Source organism: Notolepis coatsorum (genome assembly GCF_963971535.1).
Source record: "Notolepis coatsorum genome assembly, chromosome: 2".
Lineage (NCBI taxonomy): Eukaryota > Metazoa > Chordata > Actinopteri > Aulopiformes > Paralepididae > Notolepis > Notolepis coatsorum.
Window position 1 is genome coordinate 121,676,138 of NC_140166.1, and position 12,373 is coordinate 121,688,510.

General features: G+C 43.4%; 1 protein-coding gene across 1 annotated transcript in view; it reads right to left on the reverse strand.

Annotated features, from left to right (window-relative positions):
• Positions 1-12,373, reverse strand: part of gas6 (growth arrest-specific 6) — a 124,378-nt gene that overhangs the window by 40,942 nt on the left and 71,063 nt on the right. The window contains exon 6 of the mRNA XM_084309221.1: positions 1,538-1,657. Within this exon, the coding sequence (XP_084165347.1) occupies positions 1,538-1,657 (120 nt within the window). The remainder of the gene's footprint in view (positions 1-1,537; positions 1,658-12,373) is intronic.

Consider the following 12,373-nt stretch of genomic DNA (forward strand, 5'->3'; position numbering starts at 1 on the left):
TAGTGTCCAGTAGCCCCAGAGGGAGATCCAGGGGGCATGCTGGCCTAGATTAGCACAAGGACTGGAAGCACTAGGGAGCAGCTAGCCTAGCTCCGTCAAAAGTGAAGAAATACAACTATCAACAACTCCAGAACTGATACAACAATCAACCCTCAATCAATCCTCTCAATCCTTTAAAGATCCATGGAAACAGCATTTATGGCATGGCGAGCTTCCGCGATCTGATTTATGCTCTGTATTATGAAAACGTTTGAACATACAGTATATAATCTATAACTATAGCTCTGTAGTATGAATACATTTGAAAATACTGTATATAATCTAAGAGCTCTGTAGTATGAATACATTTTAACATACGGTATATAATCTATAATTAGAGCTCTGTAGTATGAATACATTTTAACATACACTATATAATCTATAATTAGAGCTCTGTAGTATAAATACATTTTAACATACGGTATATAATCTATAATTAGAGCTCTGTAGTATGAATACATTTTAACGTACTGTATATAATCTATAATTAGAGCTCTGTAGTATGAATACATTTTAACATACGGTACATCATCTATAATTAGAGCTCTGTAGTATGAATACATTTTAGCATACGTTATATAATCTATAAACAGAGCTCTGTATGAATACATTTTAAAATACTGTATATAATCTAAGAGCTCTGTAATATGAATACATTTTAACATACTGTATATCATCTATAATTAGAGCACTATGAATACATTTGAATATACAGAATATAATTAGAGATCTGTAGTATGAATACATTTGAACATACTGTATATATAATCTATAATTAGAGCTCTGTAGTATGAACACTTAACACATAACATCAAAAATAGAATCAAAACCCAAAAATCGAGATTTGTATAGAATCTGAAGAACTGTGTATCGTGACACCATGCTCCCCCACGGCAGACGGCTACGGCTGCCCAAGACATTAAAGTCCCGCCATAGACTCAGCTTCTTCCCCTCAGCAGCTCGCCTGGTAAACGAGTCAGGTGTCCCCCTGCTCCCCCCCTCTATGGCGAGCTGCTAGGGCTGGACCTCTGGACTTGAACTATGCTGCACTGTTTCCATGTCCCCTACCACTGCACTTTTTACAGTCTTATTGTTGTCTCACTGTTCTGTCCTGTCTTGCACTTTACTTATAATTATTTATTTACTGTTGTATTGTTCTTAATTGTGAAACGCATGCACTGTAATCGTCAAATCACGTTCCATTTGTACTGCAATATGGTGAATAAAGTAATCTGAATCTGACACACACCTACCCATTCCCTTGCCTACATTCACCTGCAGTATACCAGTGAAAAACGTCCAACCTTGAGAAATGTTCAGGACCTCAACCAGCCATTTAGTCTCCTGTTAGGGAGGTGATTCCAGGCCTCCAGGTCAGTGAGTAAAATATTTTCAACAAAGTGCCAACTAGAGTGAGGGCATGGCCTGCTTTTCATAGCTGGTTAACAACTACTTAGGATCTGTGACACACGGTACACGCTAGCATTCTGCTGATTACCAGTGCAGTAGTGGCGTCCGACCAGCAGGTAACCATGGTGACAGGAACAGCGATAACTGCCCATGGTGTTGTTGCAGTTGTGGTCGCACCCTCCGTTCCTCTTGCTACACTCGTTGACATCTGCGGATCAGAGAGAATCAATATGGCATCCATTAATGTTAGATGAAATGTCAATGGTATGGGATGTGTGTACAGAGTTGTTTAGCTCGAGTTCATGTTTCACTTGGCTTAGTCATTTAGGGAAATACACTTATTTACCATCTTTTGCAGAGTCTCAGATGATAAGCAGTTATTTGTCAAGAAAATTATGAATGTCTCATTTTACATTGTTATTTCTACATGTGTGAAATGGTCTAAGCTCTAAGTGAAATGTAAGCTGGAATGAAATGAATAACATGCTATGTGATGGTTTTACGTTGGATGCTGATGAAATGTAAGGTGGAATGAGACGAATAACATTTCATGTGATGGTTTTACGTTGGATGCTGATGAAATGTAAGGTGGAATGAGACGAATAACATTTCATGTGATAATTTTACATTGGATGCTGATGAAATGTAAGGTGGAATGAGACGAATAACATTTCATGTGATAATTTTACATTGGATGCTGATGAAATGTAAGGTGGAATGAGACGAATAACATTTCATGTGATGGTTTTATGTTGTATGCTGATGAAATGTAAGGTGGAATGAGACGAATAACATTCCATGTGATGGTTTTACATTGGATGCTGATGAAATGTAAGGTGGAATGAGACGAATAACATTTCATGTGATGGTTTTACGTTGGATGCTGATGATGTATGAGAAGCAGCAACACTCACATTGTCTCAGACTACTCTCCAACAGGGGACCAATAGAGACTCATCTGATCTTAAGATTGTATTCTGCCTATTTTGATTACGATTATTTCAGATGCAAGTTTGTGGGAATTCTAAAACCCCATAGTTTTGAATGGGCAGCAGCATTATAATTAGGGATGTTCGATATTGGCTTTTTTTTTTTTTTTTTTTTTTCCTCCATTTTCCTCCGATTTTCTCCCATCCCAATGTTAGTCGTATGCCAATTCCCAGTCCCTTCCTGGTCGCTGCGCACTTACCCCCCACAGTCAGATCATCTGGGAGAGTGGAGGCTACCACGTGCTTCCTCCGACACACGTCCAGCCAATCACCGCTTCTTTTCACCTGGCAGCGCGGATTCTCATTGAGAGGGCGTAGCGTGTGGGAGGACCACACTATCCCCCTCACGTCCAATCCGCGCTTAGCAGGCGCCCCGACCGAACTGTAGGAGTCGCTGTTTACAACGACCCGGACCCACCCCGCCAGCTTCTCCCACCCTCTGATACAGCCAATTGTATCAGTGCAGACGGCCAGCCAAGCTGGTGACAACCCCGGAGCTGTGAGCTGGATTCGAACAGGCAAACGATATTGGCTTTTTTACCGATACCGATATACCGATATTGTCCAACTCTTAATTTCCGATACCGATATCAACCGATAACGATATATGCAGCCCCCCCCCCCCCAAAAAACTGAATAATTTCAGGTAATTAACATTACATATCTCTTGTCGTATAATTAACACAACATTATGCATACGTTGACAATAAATAAAATAATCATTTGTTCTTACTTGCTTGCCTGGGTAAATAAAGGTTAAATAAATGTAAAAAAAAATTAAAATAAAAAATTGAAAACCGATACCGATATTTTCCGATATCAAATTTGTATGCCAATATCGGCCGATAATATCGGTAGGCCGATAATATGGGACATCCCTAATTATAATTCTATCTCACAAAAGGGTTAAACCCGCTGGTATGAACTAGGACAGGCCCAGGGTTCCCAAACTTTTCAGGCCGCGACCCAAAAATAACGGGGTCAGAGAGCCGCGACCCCCACTATTATAGGAGGTAAAAAAATAAAAATAAAAAAATATATATTTTCTTTTTTTATAAATGTATATCAAAGCAGGGTAGCCGGACCAGCACTCACAGGTTCAATGTTTTTTAATGGCAGCCTGTATCAAAAGCAGACATGTTTCGGACAATGTCCTTCTTCAGTGGTATGGCGCGGTCTAACTTGACTATACTTTTTTTATAAATGGAAATGTATTTTTGAAACATGCACACGTTCAAACGCACACACACTAATAAGCATTGGAGGCTTTTAACCAGGGCCGGACTGGGGAAATCATTCAGGGCAGGAAATATAGTGCAAAATATAGCCCCAGTCAGGCCACTTTTTAAGCGGGGGGTCTGGGGGTCCTCCACTAGGACATTTCTTGTTACAAAGACTTCATTTCCTGCATTCTGGTGCAGGCATTTTTTTATTTGTACCCTTTAAATGCCAGTGTTTGTGATGGCATCACAAATTATTGTTAAAAAACAGGCTAGCATATGTATGATTAGCAACAACACTGATTTTGATGGATTTTCAGTTTTTTTGTAATGTCAGATTGAAAATAATACAATCTTTTATTCAACTTCAGCCCTGATCATAACACCAGATATTCATTTGATAATTCTAACCCTTTAAATGCCAGTGTGTGTGATGGCATATATTTGCAATATATCAAATGCAAAGTAGATTTTTCTGGGGGGGATTATTACAGTTTTTGTAAGGGTCCCGCCTCCACCAATCACATGCGGCTCCTTTTGTGTGTGTGTGTGAGAGCAAGAGAGAGAGAGAGCGAGAGCGAGAGCGAGAGCGAGAGCGAGAGAGAGAGAGAGAGAGAGAGAGATAGTTCTCCAACTTGTGTGAGTTGCAGTGATCTCCTGGTTGTTCCCCACCTAGGTTATCTCTAACTATTGCGCTGCTGCAACTAGAAACACTGTCCTGGCCTGCTTCTAAGTTCAGTGGCCTGACTGCAAAAAATTAAATAAAAAAAAAATATATATATATTTTTGGATATTTTTATTTTATTTATTTTTAATCATATTTTTAACCCCCCCGCGGCGGTTCGCGACCCTCCTGTGGGTCGCGACCCCGACTTTGGGAACCCCTGAACTAGGACAGTGTAATACTGCATGTTGGTGCCGATGAATGTAGTAACTCTGTGGTTGTTCAGTGGAACAGGCCCAGTCTCAGATCCAGGCAGTCATGCTGTTTTGGTTTCCTTACAGTTAGGTGGAAGGATGAGTCACTGTGGAAACGTGTGGAACTGTGGCTCTGGCACGAAGAATAGGAACGTGTGTGGGTATGTTTTGGCTGTGGCTGGTAAGTCTGTTCTACTAGTAGATTTGTCTGCTCTACTGGTAAGTTTGTCTGCTCTACTAGTATGTTTTGGTTTGTCTGCTCTACTAGGGAATATGACTCTGAGACTTTGAGCTCTGAGGCTCGACTTTTAGCCTTTATCTTATTTTCATACCAGCGCTCGTATTTAGGGATGCACCGATCCGATATTGGTATCGGTAACAGCCGCCGATATCAGTAAAATAGCTGGATCGGGTATCGGTAAATAAAAATAAAAATATGTAAAAAAAATTCAATAAAATGTATAATAAATAAAAGAAGAAATAACCATTCAGTACATTTATATCTATGTGTTAATTTGTTACATTTAGTTTCACTAAGTTAGGAAAGTAATGTTTTAAGTCAAGCCTGATGTTGCCTTGCACAAAAGAATGATCCCAGTCTCCACACAGTGACACATACAGTTTATGAATTTTCTGTCTTTGTTTACAACAAATAAAAAACACACTTGTGATCCTTTACAATTCTTAAAAACAAAATATATTTAAAAAAAAAATTCCAAAAATTAAAACGTTGATAAAATAAAATAAATCTTTAACTTTTTTGGAGAAAAAAATTTGGACAATGGGTATCGGATTGGTATCGGTATTGGCCGATACCCAAACCCAGGTATCGGGACTGAAAAAGTTGGATCGGTGCATCCCTACTCGTATTCCTATGTTTTTCTTTTTTTTGTTCTTAGCTCAATCTATTTTAATTTTAAAATGTTGTTATGTAAAGTCCTAAAGCAACAAATAAATTGTTGAAAGAAACAAATTAGTGGGTTTGAGTCCTGTGATCAATAGATCACTAAAGCAACAAAATAATTGGTTTAAAGTCCTAAAGCAACAAATAAATGGTTTAAAGTCCTAAAGCAACAAATAAATGGTTTAATGTCCTGAAGCAACAGAAAATAAATGGTTTAGAGTGCTAAAGCAACATAGTGGTTTCGAGTCCCATGATAAATAGATCACTAAAGCAACAAAATAAATGGTTTAGAGTGCTAAAGCAACATAGTGGTTTCGAGTCCCATGATAAATAGATCACTAAAGCAACAAAATAAATGGTTTAGAGTGCTAAAGCAACATAGTGGTTTCGAGTCCCGTGATTAATAGATCACTAAAGCAACTAAATAAATTGTTTAAAGTCCTAAAGCAACAGAAAATAAATGGTTTAAAGTCCTAAATCAACAAATAAATGGTTTAAAGTCCTAAAGCAACAAATTAGTGGTTTAAAGTCCTGAAGCAACTAAATAAATGGTTTAAAGTCCTAAAGCAACAAATTAGTGGTTTAAGGTCCTGTGATCAATAGATCACTAAATAAACTAAATAAATGGTTTAAAGTCCTAAAGCAATGGTTTAAAGGGGACATGCATTATAAATGGCTTTTTTCAGTGTTTAGCATTGTTTTATAGTAATAGGGGTTAGTATCAATGGGTCTGTGTCTCTAAATACCATATTGGCGGATTGCTTTCATTCAGTTGAGACAATTTCCTCCTCCAGTGAATTAGGTCATTCTGATTTGACTCGCTCGGTGATGTAACTGGGAGCTGGTGGAGCTGATTGTGATCTGATTGGCTCTGTGGTTGTAGCGCATAGTGAAACCCGACACTTCCTCAAACGGGAGAGGCAGAGATCGAGCGAGCGAGCGAGAGAGAGAGAGAGAGAGAGAGAGAGAGAGAGGGAGAGAGAGAGGGAAAAACAGATAGAGAGAGGCTCATACGCTGCGTTTCTCTGAGCGATCTCTCCTCAGCTGTCTGCCCCTGCTTACACACACTCGCGACAGAGCACACAAACATTCTCTGAGCATCTCTCCTCAGCTGTCTGCCCCTGCTTACACACACTCGCGACAGAGCACACAAACATTCTCTGAGCATCTCTCCTCAGCTGTCTGCCCCTGCTTACACACACTCGCGACAGAGCACACAAACATTCTCTGAGCATCTCTCCTCAGCTGTCTGCCCCTGCTTACACACACTCGCGACAGAGCACACAAACATTCTCTGAGCATCTCTCCTCAGCTGTCTGCCCCTGCTTACACACACTCGCGACAGAGCACACATACACACACATGCGCGTCGCGCTGTCGTCTGTCTGTCTCTATCTCTATCTCTCTATCTCTCTCTCTCTCTCTCACACATTCCCGCTCTGGACTCCATGAACCAAAGTTGACCGTACGTCCAGTCAATATTGACCCGGCACATCACTACATCATCATCATCATCAACATCAACATCAACATCAACATCAACATCAACATCATCATCATCAACAGCAGCAGCAGCAGCTGTTGACTGCAGCCAAACTGTTTACTTATTAGATGTAAACAAAACTGGAAAGATGACATTTTTCAAAACACTTTAGTCATTAGGCCCAATCTGGATTTTACCAAAATTATTTTTGTATTTATTTATTTTTTGATCCACTTTTTCTCCCATTTTTCTATATTTTCTCCCATCCCAATTTCGTATCATCCAATTCAACCCTCCCCTGTCACGAACGCTGTTTCTTGCCTCCCACAAGCCGGCTGCAATGTGGACTAAGTCATACATAGCACAAGTCCCCTCCGGTACTTGAGGTAACAGCAGTCGCATCTTTTCACCTGCGCAGCTCGATCTCTGTGGCGAGGAGTAACGCGTGGGAGGCTCACGCTGCCCCTGACACTTCCCGATTCTACTGCGCAGGCGCACCAACCGACCTGTAGGAGCCACAACGCCCGATCCCCACCCATCAGTTTTCCCACCCCCTAATATGGCCAATGTGTATTAGTATGAACGACCAGCTAAACTGAAAGCAATGTGGAGCGCTGGGCTCGAACAGGCAAGCCCAGCGTCTCCGTCATTCGTGGCGAGCTTTGGGAGATGGGAGTTTGAGTAGTGAATAGAAGATCTTTCTCATGCGGTCATAACTGTGCAGAGTGAGTTCTGGCAGGACACTCTATTAACACTTTGAGTGCCACGGACGAGCTATCTCGTTATTTCATGCCAACCGTTAAGTGCCACGATTCATAAATAGGCCGAAAAATGACAACGTGTTTTGTGTATACAGTAAAGGGCGTTTATCACAGAATCTTCTGAAATCTTCTGGAAGTTTCAAGAAACAAGCGTTTTTCAAAATGGTATAAAACGGAAATTAACCGATTAAAAAACAATCCGTTTCGACAATGTTGACTGTTGACAGTATATTGCTAGCCAATGTACAATCAATTGACAATAAACTGGATGACATCCGAGCAAGGATTCAATATCAAAGAGACGTTAGGGACTGCAACGTTCTCTGCTTCACCGAAACGTGGCTCACACCGGAGGTTCCAGACCACGCAATTCAACCGGCCGATCACTTCTTTATCCATCGCAAGGATCGGACATCACAGTCCGGTAAACAACGTGGAGGAGGTATTGCCTTCATGTTTAACAAAAATTGGAGCGATCCAACTAACGTGAAGGAATTATCCAACCACTGCTCCCCAGACCTGGAATATATAACCATCAAGTGTCGTCCTTTCTTCCTCCCGAGGGAGTTAACGGCGATCATCCTGATCGGAGTGTATATTCCACCGCAAGCCAGCAACAACGCCGCGCTCTCCAGACTCCACGACGAGGTAAATAGAATACAAGTGGCGAACGTTAACGCCGCCATTTTGGTGCTGGGAGATTTCAATAGCGCCAATCTGAGAAAGGTATTGCCTGACTTCTATCAGCATGTGACTTGCAACACCAGAGGCGGTAACATCCTAGATCACTGTTACACGCAATTTAAAGGTGGCTACAAGGCTCATTCTGATAGTGGCTTTGGTAAATCAGATCACGCGTCAATCTTTCTTTCACCAAAGTACAAACAGAGAATTAAAAGTACTCCTGTAGTCTCGCGAGAGGTGCAGAAATGGGATTTGACGTCAGAGGAGACGCTCCGGTCTGTGTTTCACTGCACAGACTGGAATGTGTTCCGCGACACAGATAACATTAATGTCTACACGGAAACAGTGCTGGACTATGTTTGTACTAGGGTGGAAGAAACAATCCCCACTACCAAAATGAAAGTTTACCCAAATCAAAAACCCTGGGTAGACAAATCCGTCCGTGAAGCTCTGAGAGAGCGCACCAAAGCATACAACGACGGCCTAGTGGCAGGCAACATGAATGACCACAAGGTGGCGCGATACAACGTAAGGAGGACAGTGTCAGAGGCCAAACGGCGCTACAGGAATAAAATTGAACTCCCGTTTGAACAAGCTGACTCTAGAGCTATGTGGCAGGGGCTCAAAACGATGACAGACTACAAAGGCGCCTCCCTCAAACTGAACAGTGACATCTCCTTAGCAAATGACCTCAATACCTTCTATGCGAGGTTTGATGCTGGTAATAACAACACCAGCTCACAAGCCACGGCAATGGGGGGGGGGGGGGTCGGCTGCTGATGGAGGCGCAGTGTTCAGGGTAACAGAGCATGAGGTGAGGCGGACCTTTAAAAAAGTGAATATCAGGAAGGCAGCAGGTCCGGACGGCATCCCCGGCCGCGTCCTAAAAGTCTGTGCCGACCAACTGGCCCCAGTATTCACTGACATATTTAACCTGTCCTTAGAACAGGCTGTCATCCCCACCTGCCTGAAGAAGTCCACTATTATCCCTGTACCCAAAAAATCCAAGCCTGCTTGCCTCAACGACTACCGCCCTGTAGCTCTCACCTCCATAGCCATGAAGTGCTTTGAGAAGCTAGTAAAGGGCTACATCTGCTCCTCCCTCCCCATCAACATGGACCCCCTGCAATTTGCATACCGCCCCAACAGGTCCACGGAGGACGCCATAGCCCATGTGCTGCACACAGCAGCATCACACCTGGACAAGAGGCAGGGGAACTATGTGAGAATGCTATTCATCGACTACAGCTCGGCATTCAATACCATAGTCCCCTCCATACTCATAGCCAAGCTCAGGGACCTGGGCTTGGGCTATGACCTCTGCCAGTGGGTCTTGGACTTCCTGACTGGCAGACCCCAGGTGGTGAGAGCAGGCAACTGCACCTCCTCATCCATCACCCTCAACATAGGGGCCCCCCAGGGCTGTGTTCTGAGTCCCCTCCTCTACTCCCTGTACACACACGACTGTGTGGCTCAGCGGAGTAGCAATACAATCATCAAATTTGCTGACGACACAGTGGTGGTGGGCCTGATCTCTGCCAACGACGAGAGGGCCTACCTGGAAGAGGTCAAGGTCCTGGCGGGATGGTGCCAGGAAAACAGCCTCTCCCTGAACGTCAGCAAAACAAAGGAGATGATTGTGGACTTCAGGAGGTCGGGGGTCAAGGACTACAGCCCCCTCAGCATCGACGGGGCACCGGTTGAGAGAGTCAACAGCTTTAAGTACCTCGGAGCCTACATATGGACCACACACATTGACAGTGTTGTGAAGAAGGCACGACAACGCCTCTACTTCCTCAGGCGCCTAAGGAAGTTCCAAGTCAGTCAGAAGATCCTTAAGAACTTCTACTCATGTACAATAGAGAGCATCTTGACCGGCAACATCACCTCCTGGTTTGGGAATAGCACTGCACAAGACCGAAGCAGACTACAAAGAGTGACACGTTCAGCCGAACGCACAATTGGAGGGGGGCTCCCCACCCTCCAGAACATTTACATCAAGCGTTGCAAGGGCAAGGCTAAGAGAATCATTAAAGACTCCAGTCACCCGAACAACTGCCTCTTTGAACTGCTGCGGTCAGGCAAGCGATACCGGAGTCTCAAGGCGAGCACAGAAAGACTCAGAAGAAGCTTCCATCCCCAGGCCATCAGGCTGCTAAACGAACAATGAATGAACACTACACAACAACAACCACCAAACGCACATAGCACACACATCCACACGCACACACTCACTTTAAACAAACACACTGTAGCACCCACTCCACACACTTTATAGCACACACCCACTTTAAACAAACACACTGTAGCACCCACTCCCCACACTTTATATTTATGGATGAAGGATTGCACTACAACTCGTACACCTTACTGTAAATTGTACCTAAAATTGTACCTCATCCCATTTCTGCTTTGCACTAGATAGTACTGTACATTAGTACACTGCATAGTATTGTATATTATATGGTAACTCAGAACATTGTACATATGTCTATACCGAACACTGTGACCTCATTTTTCTTCTTCTAAATTACATGCTATATTATGTTATTATGTTATTTGATACTATCTTGTCTAGCACAGTCTCTGGAGCGTAACAGTAAGAAGCATTTTGTATGAAAGTATTCTGTACTTCTGTATGACAACTATTAAAGAACTTGAACTTGAACTTGAACTGCAAACAAGTCATTGATAAGCGACGGCCAGATTAGACACATAGCCATAATTTAAGATGTAGTTTATGCGAGGCGGTTAGGTGGTCGAGCGGAGATTGCGTTCGTCACCAGCCCCGGAGCTGTGAGCTTGGTTCGCCTGTTCGAATCCAGCTCACAGCTCCGGGGTTGTCACCAGCTTGGCTGGCCGTCTGCACTGATACAATTGGCTGTATCAGAGGGTGGGAGAAGCTGGCGGGGTGGGTCCGGGTCGTTGTAAACAGCGACTCCTACAGTTCGGTCGGGGCGCCTGCTAAGCGCGGATTGGACGTGAGGGGGATAGTGTGGTCCTCCCACACGCTACGCCCTCTCAATGAGAATCCGCGCTGCCAGGTGAAAAGAAGCAGTGATTGGCTGGACGTGTGTCGGAGGAAGCACGTGGTAGCCTCCACTCTCCCAAATTATCTGACTGTGGGGGGTAAAGCGCAGCGACCAGGAAGGGACTGGGAATTGGTATACGACTAACATTGGGATGGGAGAAAATCGGAGGAAAAATGGAGGGGGAAAAAGACCAAAAAAAAAAAAAAAAAAAATGTAGTTTATGCATTCGCAAATATGAGAGCGCTATCATTGAAGTGGGTGGTGGCACTCAAGGGGGTAAATAGGACACGGAGGCTGGCACTCAAACTGTTAAGTTATGCATGGAGCTGCGACAGCTTTGAAGTGACACTCCATCGTCCACCTGCACTGACCTCCCCGCTCACACATATACTTTGTTCTCTGAAGTTGTGCCAAGTGTTGCTGCTGTTCCTGCAAGTAAGGTTTTCACCATCTCCACCTGCTCTGGTTCTACTCTGTATCATATGCATTTGTCCTGGGGTATCGTTCAGACCTGTAACTTGTGTTCCCAATGGGGAGTTTGTTCTCATTAGGGCTGTCGCGGTATGACATTTTCTCACCGCGGTTGTGTGTGTGGCTAATCACCGCGGGATGCGTTGATTTTTTTTTTATATATATATACCTGTATATTTCTATTTGATTATTAACACATTGGTCGCCAAAATCGCTTTCCAGCGTTATTGGCCGCCATGCGTTGTCTGCCAAGATCGCTGTCGAGCGTTATTGAGATCAATATTAAATTTTTTCGCCATGGCATTCAGAATTCATATATACACCCGCAGTGCTGCAGCTGGACCCTATAGGTGACTGCAACGACGGCTCAATACCGCCGCCTGGTGGATGGTCGGGAGAGTTACATTCGCCAACAGGATGTGCCATCAGTGCATCGATGAAACTCATCCGGCAGTCACATCT